Below are 17,475 nucleotides of genomic sequence, written 5' to 3' on the forward strand. Positions count from 1 at the left end.
TTTTACTGATAGGGAAACTGAAACATTGAGATGAAGTGACTTGACCAAGGTCACAAAAGGAGTCAGACGGCTCAGTTCTCCCCTGTATCCATGCTCCACTTGCCACGGAAGAGCCAAAGTGACTTCACACAGCAAGTCAGGGGCGGAGCCAGAACTCAGGTCCCAGCCCAGCACTGTAGCCACTAGACCACACTGCCTCTCTGCTGAATGTTGCCAGATGAAGCACAAAAACGACTCACCTGCTCTAACGAAGGGCAGGTGAGGATGGCAAAGCTAATAATACATTAATAACCCATTAAAGAGAGGTGAACCACCATAGCTGAATGGGTAATTAGCATTTGGCATGGTTGGTGTTTTAGGTACACCCAGAGTTAAATAATAGTCCTCCAAAGGAGTGCCCTGCAAGAGCGTCCAACAGAAGCCGGATTGCAGCTGATTGCTTCCCCTCCACCCTGGTTCTTTCCTCTGTATTTCATCTAGCGTTTCTGCCCCCGTGATTGTAACTTGGCCAGGTTGTGATTGGAAGCAGAGCCCCAGGAGGTGACTGACTGAAAGAACAAAGCAGAAGTGCCTGGGTATCACTTACTACAGACACAGGATTTGCAAACCCGAGAGAGAGAAATGTCCCAGGCCGGAAGGAACCAGAGCTCTCTTTTTAGAGCATTTTAAAGAAAAGACGTCACAGAGCTTTAGGGAGAAAGGGTCAATTGGAAGGATAATGCAGCTGTCCTTTGCTGGGGTGATTCTCTTCCTTGCAGGTGAGAGGTTTCGATTGATCCAGTCACACCAGAGAGACCCTCTGAAAGGGGAGGGATAGCTCAGTGCTTTGAGCATTGGCCTACTAAACCCAGGGTTGTGAGTTCAATCCTTGAGGGGGCCACCTAGGGATCTGGGGCAAAATCAGCACTTGGTCCTGCTAGTGAAGGCAGGGGGCTGGACTTGATGACCTTTCAGGGTCCCTTCCAGCTCTAGGAAATATACCTATCTCCATATATTATTAAGGCTAATCTACCTCCAAACCCACTGAGAGCCAGTCTCTGTCGCTTGCCTTTCAAAAGGAGAGAGGCTAAGGGGGTTTATTGTCAGCTCTCTACTGGGCATTTATGCTGGGTAACTTTAGCATTAACACTAACGGGAATCACCCACATACAACCCCGTGGAGCCAAATGAGACCCTCCCCCTCTATTTCTCTGCTGGTGGGTAGCACACTGCATGGTCTGATAGGGACCAGAATGGGGCTCCTTGGGGTGTTGAGTTCAAGTTGCCATTCCGCCTCCTCAACCACCCAGTGAAGAGGAAATGACAAGTTTTGCTTTTTGATTTGTTTTTCAGGCTACTCCTCTGGGCTGGCTGCCCTGGAGCTGACTGGCCCTGGGGAGGTGGGCAGGCCCCTGGGCGAGTCGGTGTCTGTGCAGTGTCAGTACCATGAAAGGTATCAAGGAAATAGGAAATACTGGTGCAGAGGAGCAGTTTGGAGATCCTGTCACACAGCTGTTAAGACCACAGGGTCGGAGGCCGAGGTAAAGGGGGACAGAGTCTCCATCAGAGACAACCACAGGCTGCGCACGTTCACCGTGACCATGGAGAACCCGACGCTGGGAGATGCTGGGATTTACTGGTGTGGGATAAGCACATTTGGATTCGATCCGGGGGTTCCCGTTAAGGTGACTGTTCTCCCAGGTGAGTGTCTGCTCAGATCTCTGCACGGCTCCTACACTGTGAGTGAGGGTGACTGGGGGATGGGTAAGAAAGAGAGACGGGCACTCAAGGGCAGGATGTTCATATATCCCTACCTGTCCCCAGAGGTGATTTCCTGATCTGACTCGCCCCTACTGGTATTGCAGTGGGCCACGAGCAGGACACGTGCGGGTCTGGAAGAGGCTGTCCCTGTGGGCATGCTTGAGTCAGAGAGTTTATTGTCTGGGTGGGTTTTACACCTCCCGGGCAGCCACAGCAGCTCACTCCCCCGGACCAGCTCGGAAGAACCGGGGGCACAACTGCAGCCCCATGTTGACTAAGGGATCCAGCAGGAAGCTTCCCAGGGTTGCAGAGGCTCTAACCAGCACAGGAGCAGAGCAGTAGCAGAGGGCAGCGAACGTTGCCTGAAGCTCCTGATCCCCATTGAAATGTGGCTCTGCTCTGAAAAATGGCTGGAAAAAACCCAGCCCTTCGATGGTCTCTCAGGGATTCCAGGTCAAACACGCGCCCTTTACGAGCACCAAGATGTCAGTTTTCCAGCTGTAGCCCCCTGCAAACCTGGGATCTGAGCGCCAAGCTGGGCTTTTCCCTTCCAGCTCATCAGCACCAGGACTAAATATTCTAGGGGGCAGATTAAACCCACTAAAGATGTTCCAGGTATATTCAGTCACCTTTTTCAATGAACTCACACCAGCCCAGGTCATGCTCCTTATCTGGGTACTTTCCCTGGGCATTCATACTTCTGAGTTTTTCTGGGAAAGCATTTTCATAAACCAAATTTTACATTTACATGCCCAAGTCTTTGTGCTGGAAGATCTCACCCAGCTACCCAATCGGGGAGTAGAGACACACTCTTGTTGGGGCTCAACTGGCCAATCACAACTCACCACTGCTACAGTCACAAATATTAACTTTGCATATGCGTGACATTCCCCACTGTGCAGAGGGACATTAGTCACTCAGGCCATTTAGCCTCCCGCTGTAGCAGCTATTTAGAGAAGAGAGGGGCCCAGGCCACAAAATATGGATCCAGATTTTGCACCCCACAGGGTTTGGGGTGTGTGTGTCCAGATCGAGGGTTTTGACTCAGCCCTTTACAGGCATAGGGGCCAACTACAGAATTCAGATCCAGAATTCTCTCCCTCCCCCCCACCCCCCTCCAATGTTTGAGACAAGGAAGGGACTGGAGCTTGGGTTTAGTTTGAACCCACACCTAATTTGAAGGAAGACTGCCTAGAAATGATTTTCCAATCACTACCGCTACATTTCAAAGAGCAAATGGCTATTTTTAAAGTCCCTTACACGTAATGAATATCAACCGTTAACAGCAAAGCTGCAATCTCAAGTGTCTGATGACCTGGTGTGAGACACAGGAAAGGCAGCTCAATATATAACACTTAGCACCTCTATGGTGCTTCCTGTCTTCACAGCAGCACTGTACAAACGTGAACGGGTTTATCTTCTTAGCACCACCGAGAGACAGGTAAGTACATTGTACCCCCAGCCTACGGTGAAGTGACTTGTCCCAGGTCACAGAGTCAAGTCAGGGTCCGGATTTCCTGACTCTCATTCCTGTGCTCAGATCACTAGGGCCACAGAGTTGCTGGAAGGGAAGTTCTGTTATCGGTGCAGAAAACATGCCTGTTGTGTGTGTTAAACCACTGTAACAGTGCAGGAATCAAAGCCACTGTCCTACAGGAGCTTCCAGCACAAATCCAGTTGTAACCAGTTGCTTGCCACTGACACCCCTCCTTTCCTCTCTGCCTTCTTGCTTGTAAATGGTTGGGGGGGGGGAGGAGAGGGGGAAACAGAGCAAAAGGAAATGAGGCATCAGATAAGAAAAAGGAAGCAGAAGTGTTTGGGTGTCACCAACAGGGCAGTTGGCAGCCTTCAGAGGGAAGGTTGCGGTCCCTGGGGGAAGCAGAGTTTGCTTTTCGGTGCCAGTTAGAGAAAAGACGTGAAACAGATTAAGGGCGAAAGGGGCAGTTATGGGGATGTTGCAGGTGCCCTTCACCACGGTGATTCTTCTCCTTCCAGGTAAGAGGTTTTTATTCCTCCATTCACACCAGAACCACTTTGCCCGGAAGGTCAGTCACCCCACGCTGGAGTTTCTTTCCCTCTCCTGCTCTCTCTCAGCTTCAGAGCGGAGAGAACCTATGGGGGCATCTCCCGCTCTCCAGCTGGGGATTGACGCTGTGTAACTCCGCAGTAATGCTGCTAGGCGTCATGTGGATAACCCCGCAGGGGCCAAATGAGACCTGAGAAATGCTTATTAGCAGGGCTTGGGGAGTACTTGCTTGGCATCCTGCCATCCAGTGCATTGCATGGAACGGCATGTATTCAGCATGACACAGAGAATGAGGCCCTTGGGACCATACTGCTGATTTGGGGCTGCTGTCCCATATCCCTCACTCCTGGGGGTGTGGAGCAGAGTGTTGAGATTTGCTTTGTTTTTCAGGCTATTTCTCTTCACTGGCTGCCCCGGCACTGACTGCCCCTAGGGAGGTGAGCGGGCCCCTGGGGGGCACGGTGTCCGTACCGTGTCAGTACCATAAAAGAGCTCAGGGATCTCAGAAATACTGGTGCAGAGGAGCACAGTGGAACAGCTGCTCCAAAGTTGTTGAGACTGAAAAGTCAGAGGTCAAGGTGAAACGGGGCAGAGTCTCCATCACTCTGAATCACACCACGAGCACATTCACTGTGACCATGGAGAACCTGACTCTAGGAGATGCTGGGATCTACTGGTGTGGAATAAATAGAAAAGGTGGAGGTGATCCTCATTTCCTTGTTAACGTGACTGTTCTCCCAGGTGAGTCTCTGCTCTGATCTACTGATGGCAACCTGGAGCCAGGGCCGGATTAACTCTCCTGTGGGCCCAGGGCTATGAGATTTTGTGGGGCCCCTGTCTACAAGTCTTTTTCCTAATTTAAAACAAAATTATCACAATTATGGCATTGAGGCTATTAACGCTATACTAAACTTGCCTTTTAGTTAACATAAAGCCATTCTGTGGTTACATTTCAGTCTTAAAACATGTAGAATATAGTTAAGTTAATTCAAAATAAATTGCCTAGGGAGGTTGTGGAATCTCCATCTCTGGAGATATTTCAGAGTAGGTTAGATAAATGTCTATCAGGGATGGTCTAGACAGTATTTGGTCCTGCCATGCGGGCAGGGGACTGGACTCGATGACCTCTTGAGGTCCCTTCCAGTCCTAGAATCTATGAATCTAGGAAATAACTTATTTCTTACCTTAGAACAGCTGTTATATTAGTTTCTTTCTGGGAGGGAGTTTGGGTGCAGGAGGGGGCTCCCGGCTAGGGCAGAGTGTTGGGGTGCAGGAGAGGGTGAGGGGTGCAGGCTCTGGGAGGGAGTTTGGTGCAAGAGGGAATTCTGACCTGGGGCAGGAGGTTGAGGTGCAGAGGCGCCAACTTTCCCCAGCGCCGCTGGGTGCTCGCGCCCCCCCACCCTGACTCCACCCTTTCCCTACCCCTGCCCCGCCCCCATTCCAACCCCTTCCCCAAATCCCTGCCCTGGCCCCGCCTCTTCCCCAAGCGCTCCGCGTTCTCCCTCCTCCCTCCCAGCCACGCAAAACATCTGTTTTGCGGCACAAGCGCTGGGAGCTGGGGAAAAAGCGGGCACGCGGTGTGCTCAGGGGAGGAGGCGGAGCGGAGGCAGAGGTGAGCAGGGTGGGGGAGCGGGAAGCTGCCAGTGGGTACAGAGCACCCACCAATTTTTCCCCGTGGGTGCTCCAGCCCTGGAGGCTGCAAGACCCTCCCCGTCACACTAAAGGCAATCCTGTCGCTGCTGACCTGAGGCTGGGGGCAGAGGGACCGGGGGGCAGGGGACAGGGACTCCTGGCAATGCAGCCAACTATAGGGGAGACTCCTCTACTGAATGCAGGACTGGGATGGGGAGAAGCAGCAGGCTGGAGGGGGGGATGGAGAGGGGGAGCAGGAAGGAGCACGGAGTGGGGTGTGCTCTACCTTGGGTACCTTGCTCGCATGCCTTGCTCCATTGCAGCAGGTCTCTTGGATCGGGCTGGACCCCCAGGCAATAGCGGCTAGTCCCTGAGGGCTCCCCGCTCTGGGCTGGCTCAGGAAACCAAGGTGCACTGGGAACAGAAGCAGCCAGTGGAACCTGCTCCTTGTGTCGACATTTCCTTGGGAAAATCAACTGAAGGGAAAAACTCTGTGTCGAAATTTAAAATCCACACAGTGGCCTGCGTGAGAGCTGTTATAGGACAGGATCAGTGTGCGGAACAGGGGGGTGTCTGGGCATCTGGTCCTGGAGCAAGGGGGGAAAAGCCGGTACGATCTCAGGGGAAATCCCTAGAGGGGCTCGGGTTTGAATCTCTCCCTTGCTACGGGGGTAAATATTTGACCAATAACTATTATAGGAAATCGAATGGCCCCCGCAGGGCGAGCGCGTTAAATCTGGAGACTGCAGGCATTGCTTAGAGTACAGAATAGTGGGAGATTAGTGCTGCTCCAAGGCCCTGATCCAAAGCCCATTGAAGTCTATGGAGACACTCCCACTAACGTCAGTGCGCATAAGGCCCTCAGTGCAACCTTAACTATGGAGCTCTGCGATATGTACCCCAGGTGAAATCCCCCCTCCCTCTCCAGTCCCCACCCTGAGATCAGCCCACTCCCAGGCAGCGCACCCCAGCTCCTTGCCTTCGCTCCATTACAGAGCCCTGCTTTCCACTGATGGACAGCAGCTCCCATCGCCTGGTTGTGTGGTCGCTTGTGTGCGGTGGGTTTGCTAGGGACAGTCTAGATCCCAGCGGTCACCTCGCTGCGTGCCAGCTAACACTCCTGCTCTGCGCTAATCCTCCCCCTCGGTGGCAGGCTCAGGTGAGAGGCCAAGAACTGGACTGGCCCTAGAGCCTGATGGCGCCATTCACGCCTAGGAGGGCAGTGGGGAAGCTGCTCTGCCCGTGCTGGGTGAAGAGAGGGCTCCAGGCTCCAGCATGGGCAGGCAGGCATCTGGCACTTGAAATGGCGAGACTAAGGACACAGCAGCCTATGGAGAAGTGACATTTTGAAGACCTCAGAGCATTGTTTTCTGGCTTCTATTTTCAGCTCTTTCCACTGCAGTGATGGTAACCACTGGATCTCTCTCCCCAGCAATAGGCACAACAAACACAGCTGAGCAACCCAAAAGGTAAGGGCAGTTAAGTACATGTAAAAGCAGGGTCTCAGCTGGGGTGTTCAGGGCTGAATTTCCAGGCCCAGCTTTGCATGCGGGTTGCGGTCTGCAGCGGCAGAGACGGGCACATCCTGGTTTATGTATGCAGACTAAGAGGCTGGGCATCTCACTGCCTGATTTGTGCCTGCAGATGGGGATTTTGCACATCCAAAGACAGAGAAGTTTCCACCCAGCTGCTGGTGCTCGTGATCATGCACCGCCAGGCTGATGCACCATTTCCCTGCACCGTACCATCATTTATACAGGCACAGAGGGAGTGCAAGTCCACTTCAAAAGTCAGTGGGAGAACTGCACAAGTTCTGCAGGCTCAGGCCTGCTGTCAAAGCTACAAAGCACAGAGAGGTAGAGACACTGCCCCAGAGTCACACAGCGTGTACCGTTGGGACAGAGTTAGGACCTGATCTCGGGTGTTCCTGGACTCCGGTTCTGTGGTCAGGCCACTAGCCCAGGCTTCCTCAAGACCTTTACTCTGCCTAACTGCACTCTCTCCATTGGTTTCCCCAATAACGCTTTACAGTTCAGTATACAAGAAGCTGCCATCTTATTTCTCACCCTTCCCGAGAGAGATCGAGACCTTCCCCCAAAGAGCACCCTCGTCCTTCAATCTTCACCGCTCCAAACAGACATGGCTGCAGCAACCAAATCCTCTCTTTTCTCTTGGCCTGCTGTTCCCTCTCATTCATATTGCCAGCCCTGTCTGCTCTGCCTTCCCTCCCCGCCAACTGTAGCTACCGCTGGTAAATTAAATCTTCCCCTTGATCTGGTGACTTAGCCAACTCACTTACCCTAATTAGATCACATCTCCCTCGGCACACGTGCTAATAAATAAAATTGTCTTGGTTTCTGAGCTTCTAGCGTTTTGTACAGGACCCATTTAGCATTTCCCTGCTCCGGCCCTGTCTCTCTTTTGACCCCTAACACTAGCTGGTCAAAGATCTCCCTTTAGCGGTCCTGTGTCTCAGTAGCAACTGAGGGCTGGTCTACAGACAAAGCCAGGATTTAAACCAAAACTTAGATCAGCCTATCAATGTGGTTCTGGGGTGTGAAAAATTCACACTGCTGAGAGATGTCGTTAAGCCGACCAAAGCCCCAGTATAGACAGCCATAGGTCAATGGAAGAATTCGTCTACCTAGCTCCTGCCGCTTGCGGGGGTGGATTTACTACAACGATGGACAAACCCCTTCTCTCACTGTAGCAAGTGTCTACACGACAGCGCAGCAGCAACGCTGTCACTGTGCTGCCGTAGTGTAGACAAGCCCCCAAAGGGGTCATTTTTATACCAATTCAGTTAAACTGGTGTAACTTTGTGTGTGGACACTTACATGGATTTAAAGCTGGATTATAGCAGTTCAGCAGGGTCAGTAAATTATCAGCTCCACGCTAAACCCCATATAACCAGTTTGAAAAACTGATACAGGAGCCTTCACGCAGGGCTGTGCAATAGTTTAACAGCATTAGTTTTTTAATTAATTTAAGTTAAACTAGTGCAACTTCTGCATGCAGATAACCCCCGCCTGGAGAATTCTGTGCATTGTTCCCGGGGGGTTGCAGCACTGCTTTAGCCATGCTTTGGGGAGGTCTCTTTCTCCAGAAGGTGGTGGAAAGGCTTCTGCATTTATGAGAGGAGACCGTCACTTGTTTCAGCTTGGACAAAATGCCCAGACTGAATTTGGACAGTATCAAGTCTGGCTCTGGGTGGTTCTTGAGAGCTGGGTTGGTTGGAATGGGCATGGGCATTTTCTGGGTCAGGGAGTGGTTGTTGGTCCCTGGGGATGGGGGTGAACAATGCCTATAGCAGGGAGGGTCATGGCACAGGGGAGGGGCCAAGACACAGCATGGCCTGTAAGTGGCTGCTGGCAGGCCACTATACAGAGGTGCATTTGCACGAATACCTAGGGCAGGGCTGGCTTTGTTCCCCGACTGAATTTCCACCATCCCCGTCCCAGACGGGCAGGCAGTGTCAGAGATGTGTTTTTCCTTTGTCTTCCAGTTCTCCTTTCACCAGCACTATGTTCCTGCTGCCAATGCTCCTGCTGGTTTTACTTCTATTACTGAGCGGAGCCATGCTTCTGGCCAGAAGAATGATGCTGAAGAGGAAAAAGGGTGAGAGGCTGAAGGTGGGGGCTGCCCCGGATTCATCTGGCTCTGCCCTCCTTTCATTTCTTTTCCTCTCTCATTTCTCTCCCCCACCCCACCATCACTTACTCCCTTGGCCAATAAAGCTTTGTGAAGCCCTGATCCTAACCGCTTAGTCTGCCAAAAATCCCATGCAAATCAGGAGTTTTGCCTCAGTAACCAGTTCTCCCATTTCTATGTTCACTGCAAGGGAAGTGGTTTAACAGAACTGCACTTATTTACACAGCAGCCAGACTGTGCTAAGCACGATAGAGACACCTAGTGAGACACGGTTCCTAGAGGGAAGGGCTTTCAATCAAAGCAGGCAACACCCAGGCCCAGCAGCGGGGATGGGAGTCAGAGTCCCGTTACGCCGTTTCTCTTATTTGATTTTGGTCTAAATCTCTCTCCCCGTGGCTGAACTTGGCAGGAAGGAAGGGGGGTATGGCTAAGGGACTGGAGACATCTGGGTTCTGGCCTTTATACAACATGGGAATAATAATTCTTCCCAAGGCTTAGTCCATTAACATATGGGAGGCACTTAGTTACTACAGTGATAAGCACCATAGAAAATCCTATGCAAGAACCCCCTTCCTCTTCTCTGATTGCACAAACCCCCCTCTCACCCCAGTCTCTGCCACCCACTCCAGGGTCAGTCCTACAAGGTGGTGAGCAGCCAGCCCCATTTTCCAGCATGTGCATAGTTCCAGCCCAGTCAAGGAGCCTACTCACACGCTTGCAGTACAGAAGCATGGGCTAAATGCCTTGTCTGATTGTGCAAGAGTGCTCAGCCCCCTGCAGGATCAAGCCCTATTTTCTTATTTTACACACACACACACACACACACACACTTACTTTTTCTCCTGCTCAGGGTTGCATCACCCCTGAGCCAGTGATTAGTCAGAGCTGAGGTTTATTGCAGTTTCAAAAATAGCAACAGCCAAGTTACCCAAGGCACCTGCTCAGCCACAAGTGGAGCAATTAGCTAGAGCCTGAGGAAGCTGGGTTGCTGTGTGTGAGGGGGGGAGGGGGAGGGGGGTGTGTGTACTAACACTATTGGACAGACAACGTAATGCACCCCGGAAAGAGACGAGGCTAACAGCTTCCCCATTGTCCTGGCTAGGGGGCTAAACCGCCACTCCCAATGGGATATATACAGCTGACTACACCCCACACACCTGACTTTGCCCTGCTGGTACCGAGATTTCCAGTGAGCAAACGGCAGCAGGCCACCAGCTTCTCCCAGGGAAGTTCCATTTGTCCAGAGTTGCACCCATATGCCGGAGGAGGAGATCGGTCCCAGTAGCTTGGTCTACAGTTCATCTGTGTTTATGGGCCATGGCTAGTCAATGCCCAATGCCACAGAGGGCCTCAGAATTCCTTCCTATTCACTGTCTCTATCTGCTCTTTGCCCACTGGACACAGTGCAAAGGCAACTCCAGAGAATCACAGCGGGAGCAGCAATTGCTGTCCACTTGTGGGTGGGGGATCCGGGTGTAAAACTGGTGCTTATTACACTGGTGAAGGCTGTGGAAGTGAAATAGACTCAGGAGCTCCAGGGATGCAGGTGGTGGTTCTGGCCTGTAGGATGCACTTCAGCCACAGGAGTGGTGGAACCAGAGAAGATCCATTTCTCCTCTCTTGAAAGGCAGGAGGGTCTAGCTGCATCTGTGAGTTCCTCATCAATTCTAGGTACATGTCCTGTGCCTCATCCCAGCTATCCCAAGTCACTTCCAAAAGTCTGTGCCAGGGCCTGCCTGCACCTGCCTAGTCTAAGTGCTAACAGCTCAGAACTAAGCCCTGGAGAAAGACCAACATTGCGATGTTGGTGGCAAAGGGCTGAACGCTTCAGCATCTTACCCCCCTTATGTAGGATCTGGAGGCGCCCACCTCCCTCCCCCACTCCCAGCCTCGTCACTCCTCCTCTGTAGATCTTCTCTTTCAACACGGTTACGTCAGTGTAATAAGTGTCTGTTACCTTTCAGCTGCTGGAACTGTTGGGCCTAGCGCAGCAGTGAATGAGGTAAGAGAGGGGAATGGGTGCTGCGCTCTGATACAGTGGGTTAATTCTCCAGCCCCAAGGGGGGCTTTAACAGCTTAGTTCAAGTCCGAGTAAGAGGGCGCGGAGCTCAGTTATTCAACCCCTCAGAGCTAAAATAAGAGGAGAATCCCGAGTGAGGGACAGGCTGAATCCCTGGGAAGGATGCTGGTCATTGTAGGGGGGCCCCAGCCAGGATTTGCCCATGTCAGAAGAGAGGTGGTCTGGTGCATAAAGCATTGGATGGAGTCAGGATTCCTGGATCTGCCAATAGCTCATTGCGGGACATTGGGTAAGTCACCATCTCTCTGTGCCTCTGTTTCTAGTCTGTAAAATGGGAAGAACACTAGTTCCCTTTGCAAAGGGCTTGAAAATCCCTGGCTGAAAAGCACTGTCAGCACTAGGAGCACAGCTGGAGAAAGCAGTGAGACTGTTGCTAGGTGTTGGGGGAATGGGGAGTTACAGGGGAGGGAAAACCAGGGGACAGATAACAGAGATAGGCTGTGTGCTTGGATCACCCCAGAAGTAGTAGTGGCCTGGAGAGTGCCTGGTGCTGCTGCTGCAGGGGCAGAGAGCTCCAGCTCAGAAACCCCAACCCAGATTGTGTTTATTTTTTTTCAGGCTGTTGCCAGCACTGAAAGTGATGTTTCCTATGCAGCTGTGAAACCTAAATCTAGAAAATCCATCACCACAGCCCCATCACCCCACTCCGCTCAGGCCGAGCCCAGTCCAGAAGGGGTGGAATATGCCGCTGTAGTAAGGATTCTGGCATTCAGTTCTAAAATGCTAAGATTCTTCTGATCGTTTTATTCTCTTTAAATCTTGCTTTTGGGTTTTACAGGGCAAGCCGAGTCTTGCACAAGAGCACTTACATGCAATATTCACATCTCTTCTAGCACATTACAAAAGAGGTCGCTTTGCAAATGAACCCTGTTGCTTTCATTAGCAGTGAGAGGTGTTCTGGAAAGGCTCTAGAAAAGTTCTAGCAAATTTCTCGAAGCTTTAGAAAAGCTCAGTCTCCATCAGGTCTGGAAAAGTTTGGACCACCTCGCATTCAGAATGGCAGCTGAAGTCAGAGCATAGAGGGACAATTTTGCTTTGCACATGTAATGCCGACAGACCCCAGTCGCCAGTGGGTGGGATCGAACCTGGGGCCTCTGGAGCCTCTACCACATCAGCTAAAAGCTGCTAGCTAAGGCTGTAGAGCAGACTCATTTTATCTCCTCTCTCTAAGTGGTCTCGGTGCCCCTAGATGGGACAGAACACCACACCCAGAAGGTGTGTGGGTTACACACACAAAATTTGCCTACCTGTGGATAACTGCATGTACCAGCTGGGAAACCGCAGGCCCAATTTCAGCACATGCAGGCAGGATGCAAACAGTGCATGCACGAAGAGTCAGCTGCAAATGTAAATGCTCCGGTTTCATGCCCAGCAGTAATGTCATGTGCTCATCCACTGGACTGGAGTTCTACTCGCTGCCGTGCAGTGCCAGTTTTTAGAAAGAAACTATTCAAGGTGCAGAAAGATCTGCACACACAAGCCAGGGATATGCGGGAGTAGTAGGAAAAGTGTGCTGTGCATCATCACTCATCTGAGCAATTGAGTTACTTAGGCCAGGTCTACACCCAGCTGCTAGTTCGGCGGCTGGGAATCGAAGTTCTGGGTTCGATTTATCGCGTCTGGTCTGGACGCGATAAATCGATCCCGGAAGCGCTCGCCGTCGACTGCGGTACTCCAGCTCGGTGAGAGGAGTACCGCGGAGTCGACAAGGAGCCTGCCTGCCGCGTGTGGACCGCGTCTGAACCGCGGTAAGTTCGAACTAAGGTATGTCGACTTCAGCTACGTTATTCACGTAGCTGAAGTTGCGTACCTTAGTTCAAATTTGGGGGGGGTAATGTAGACCAGGCCTTAGACAAAGCAGTCGGGGTATGAGGGTTTCTGTTCCTCAGCATCTGTTCTAGTTACGGTCTCTCCCCCTTCATTTCTTTTCTCTGATCAAGGCTGTTTTAAAATTTCAGGCTCCAGGAATGACAGATATTTCTTACGCCACAGTGAAATATCCAATCCTGGATGAGCAGGCAATCTACATCAACGTGGACAGGTCGTCCCGTCAACCCCCCTTGAGCAGCCCTCTGGAACAAACAGAGTACTGCGCAGTGAAAAAGAAATAGGCTCCCTCTGGAACGTTTCCTTTCCCTCCTTCCCTGTTGTTGTGTGGAAGTGCAAAGATTGCAACCTCTTGGAGCAGTGTCGCAAGGAATGAAATCATCTGAGATGAGCTGGTGCTGGTGGAGTCCCAGCCAGATTAAGCAAATGCCAGGTGGAACTATATTGAACTGGGAGACTGTCTCAACAGAATGGTCTGATGCAGCTGAACACGGTGTGGTGTAATGGGGGGAATGCTGTGGAAAGGCAGAAAAAATCAGTTACTCGGTCTTATTTATTTACATGTACGTCAGTCCTCACTTGTACTCTCTCATGCAAGTTAAAGCCGGAGGGGCGGGGGGGAGGGAAATGTGATTCTGCAGAGATGGGTCCAAGTCACGTAGTTCTGCTCCAGTTTCCTAGATTTGAGGGGAGAGAGGTTGGGTTTGGGATCCATCCCGACCCAGGGAGCATGGTGGTGGTAACATCCTCATCCCCCAGCTCTCCCGAGACAGTGAAGCGGCTGCATGCATCATAGCTGCTCAGAGAGAGCAGAGAACACCATGGGAGCAGGACCACAGAAAGACAAGGGGTGGAGTGCGGCTGGCATTTGGGGACAATGCTTAGACAGGAGCATTCCCCAAAAAGGCAGCCGGGACTTTGATTGGAATGGGCCCCCAATGGAAGAAGACGCCAGGGAGGAAAGGAGAAAGACCTCAGACACCAAGCAGCATGGAATGGCACCAGCTTGGTGGAGACGATGCAACATTGTTAGGATATTAGGTTGGATATTAGGAAAAACTTTTCCACTAGGAGGGTGGTGAAGCACTGGAATGGGTTACCTAGGGAGGTGGTGGAATCTCCTTCCTTAGAGGTTTTTAAGGTCAGGCTTGACAAAGCCCTGGCTGGGATGATTTAGTTGGGGATTGGTCCTGCTTTGAGCAGGGGGTTGGACTAGATGACCTCCTGAGGTCCCGTCCAACCCTGATATTCTATGATTGTCGGGGGATAGGCCTTGGAGAGAGAAGACAGCAGCCCTGGGAGGGGGAGGGTTGGCAAGACCAGACCGACAGGAAGTGGGAGGGAGTTTTGCATCATTTCATTGCACATGTTATGTTGCTAAATGGGCAGTGACCTTTCAATGGGGAGCTCCTGATAACACAGCACCATGGGACAGGGAAAGACTGACATTTGCCAGTGCAGAATATATTCCTTTTCAATAGGGTTGGCCGGCAGCACTAATGCATGTTCTAGTTCACGGCCATGATATCACTAAGAGCTGGTAAATAATTCATAGCTAGGAAGCTGGAGGACTTATTGATCAGTCTCCAGCCTTTGCCTGTAGTTCCCACAGCCAAGCTCCCAGGTCAAGGAGGCTTCTGACTTGCACTTACAAAACAGAAGTCAGTAGCATCTCTAGTGTGTCTCTTGAGTAGGATGACCCAGGTCCAGGCTCTATTGTGTGATGCCTTCAGGCAGCCAGTCTTGCTCTATCTGCTTTAACCACACACAAGTTATCGGGCTTAATATAGGGGTAACTGGGTGACATTTGATGGCCTGCGATACACACAAGATCAGACCTGATGATCTAATGGTCCCTTCTGACTTTAAACTCTGTGGCTTTCAGCCTTTGGAGAGGTCACAGGACCTGCCCCTATGCCCATTGAAGTGAAGGGGAGTTTTTCCCATTGACACCAAAGGGCTTTGGATCAGGCTCATGCAAAGTAGCCTGGCAGACTAGAAACAAATCACGTTATTTTAACTCTTTGAAGGCTGTGATGAAGACACTGTAGCCATGGGCACATTGCTACTGAACACAGAAGGTGGGACTGCAGCCTCGGGATAGCGGCAAAGCCTCATGTTTTAAGACCTATCATGTCCTATAAGGCCCATAACCTCGGCCTCAGTTGTGTCAGACACAGAGGAAGCTGAAGAAGCCAGTGATGTCAGACTTTTAGTATCACCTACAGTCAGGGGCCTGGCGTTCCAGGGGGTGGCCCAGACTCCGCTGGCTGGGGATGGTGGGTGGGTTACAGCAGCCAAGTAGAGTGTGGAATTCACTCCCTGAAGATACAGAAACTTCCAAGTTTGGGAGTAAGTTTAATGCTCATGAAAGGAGGGTCAGGGGGTGGAAGCAGCTGCATGGTCCAAGGACAGGAGACCAAACTGGGAGTCAGGAACCGTAAGTTCTGTTCCCAGCTCTGCAACTGACCCCCTGTCTGATCTTGGACAAACCCCTTCAGCTCTTTGTGCCTCAGTTTCCCCCATTGTGAAGCATGGGGGATGGCTATGCACTGAGAGATCTATGGAGGAAGAGTGGTATATACCAAAGTGTTCAGTAGGGTTATTTACAGGGATGGGTTGAGCCAGGCACAGAGATCATGTGATGTGCTACAGCTCTGCCAACAAAGCACCCCCAATACCAACCCACAGCCACGTCCTGAGCTCTCCCCCAGTTCTGCCAATGGTCTCACCCTTCTTCAGTGCCTGCCTTACTAATCCTGGGCTTCTCTACAGCAAAGGCTGCCAGCTGATGAATTACACCAAGCCTAGTGTGGTTCTGCTGCGAGGTGCACAGAGAGGGACTGGCACAAGCTCAGACCCTTCATTCAGGAACTCAGGGGGTCTCTAAGGCAGACCCTATAATGAACCAATGCACAACACCTCAGCTCTGAGCACACTCCTGCCTCGTTGGTTTTGTCATCTAGACAGACATTCGGAGATGCAGGAGGGCTGACAGGAATCAGATCGGAGTTGGAATAGTTCAGAGCCGAGGTACTTGGTCTCCACCCCTAAGCTAAAGTTCATTAACAGGAGGCTGTGTGCATGTACTTACAGGGTGGTGGGGGAAATGGTGTTTAAAGAAACAAGAGCAATGCCCTGCCGAGGGAAACTCAGACCACTTCCTCATGCCAGTCTCAAACCAGGAGATGCATGTGACAGATATATTGCAGGAAGTTGCCCTCTTTGGGGGACCATATTGTACTAAGTGTATGAATGGTTTATGTATCAGAGGGGTAGCCGTGTTAGTCTGAATCTGTAAAAAGCAACAGAGGGTTTATGTATCTGCATGGGCCAGGGACTGCATGCACTCTGGGGTGAGGGGGAGGGTTACCACAGCTCCTCCACCAAGTGAAGGCAGCAGGGGCAGAGTAAGGCAGATCAGGCAGGGTATAAAACGCTTCCCGGGAAGTACCCTGGGCTGGGGAGTGGTATTCTGGTTCAGATTGGATTCTTCAGAGACCAGCCAAAGAAAGGACTTTGGGGATAGTTAACCCACTTTTAAACTGACTCAGGGCCTTCCTTCCTTCCGCTTCATGATCTAAAAAGACTGATACGAACTTGTAACCACAGGGGAAAAAATCCAGTTGCAGGGTTTGGAAGGACTGGCATTTTCTAGAGCCCAGTGTTGGGGTTGGAGGGGGCGTGACTGCTGGTCAGTTTAACATCACACATCTTTTGTTGTTTTAGATCCTTTCTCTGTAATGCTTTTATCTTAAGAATAAAGGTGCTTGCTTAGCAGGAGTGATGTGGGGACTTGTAGTTGTCAATACACTGGTCATGGCTCTTGGAGAAAGCAAACCTCAGGCATTTGCCTTTGAGGCAGCCCCAGCAGGCCAGTCTATTACAATGGAGATCAGGGAGCTGTGCAGCCTTAGAAAGCCTGGTCAGAAGGGAGCAAGATGCAGGTCTCCACCCAGGAGACGGGATGGCTGGGAGCTGGAAATCTTTCATGGGTGCCTTCTAGGGACCACAGGGGGGGGGGGGGAAATACAGTTACCCTGAAACTGTGACCGTGTGTATTTGCTATTATGCAAGAATCACGGAAGCCTTTTGTACCAGAAGCATCTGATGCAACCGGGTTGGCTAAGTGAAAGTCTGCTGCTGCTCTGGGACCGGCTCTTCTCTACCTGGGGTAACAATGAATGTGTCAGAGCTGCATGAGATGGGGCTGGGACCTTCCTTATTAATAGGACAGTAGCACTCAGAGGGCCCCAAACAAGATTGGGTCCCCACTGTGCAGGGCTGTATAAACACATAGGACAACCTGGTCACTGCACCACACATCTCCTAGTCTAAGGAGAGGAAAGGGATACAACATAACGGGGGGGGGGGGGGGAAGAGAAGAGGAGTGAAATTTACCCTTGTGCGGAGAGCTCATGTAGTCTTAGGCACCAGTTGTGTCTAGCTGAAGCCCTGAAAATACAGCTGAAGTGGAATGTAGGTGGTGCTAGGCCTTACAGGCAGGCTGTCTGCACAG

General features: G+C 51.4%; 1 protein-coding gene across 1 annotated transcript; it reads left to right on the forward strand.

Annotated features, from left to right (window-relative positions):
- The first annotated feature begins 718 nt into the window (after nt 1-718).
- Nucleotides 719-13,240, forward strand: LOC135888325 (CMRF35-like molecule 1). The gene is made up of 8 exons (XM_065416135.1): nt 719-758; nt 1,333-1,680; nt 4,157-4,507; nt 6,786-6,867; nt 8,904-9,016; nt 11,014-11,051; nt 11,688-11,822; nt 13,088-13,240. The coding sequence occupies exons 1-8, from the start codon at nt 719-721 to the stop codon at nt 13,238-13,240; spliced, it is 1,260 nt and encodes a 419-aa protein (XP_065272207.1).
- Nucleotides 13,241-17,475: the final 4,235 nt, after the last annotated feature.

This window comes from Emys orbicularis, chromosome 13 (genome assembly GCF_028017835.1).
Source record: "Emys orbicularis isolate rEmyOrb1 chromosome 13, rEmyOrb1.hap1, whole genome shotgun sequence".
NCBI lineage: Eukaryota > Metazoa > Chordata > Testudines > Emydidae > Emys > Emys orbicularis.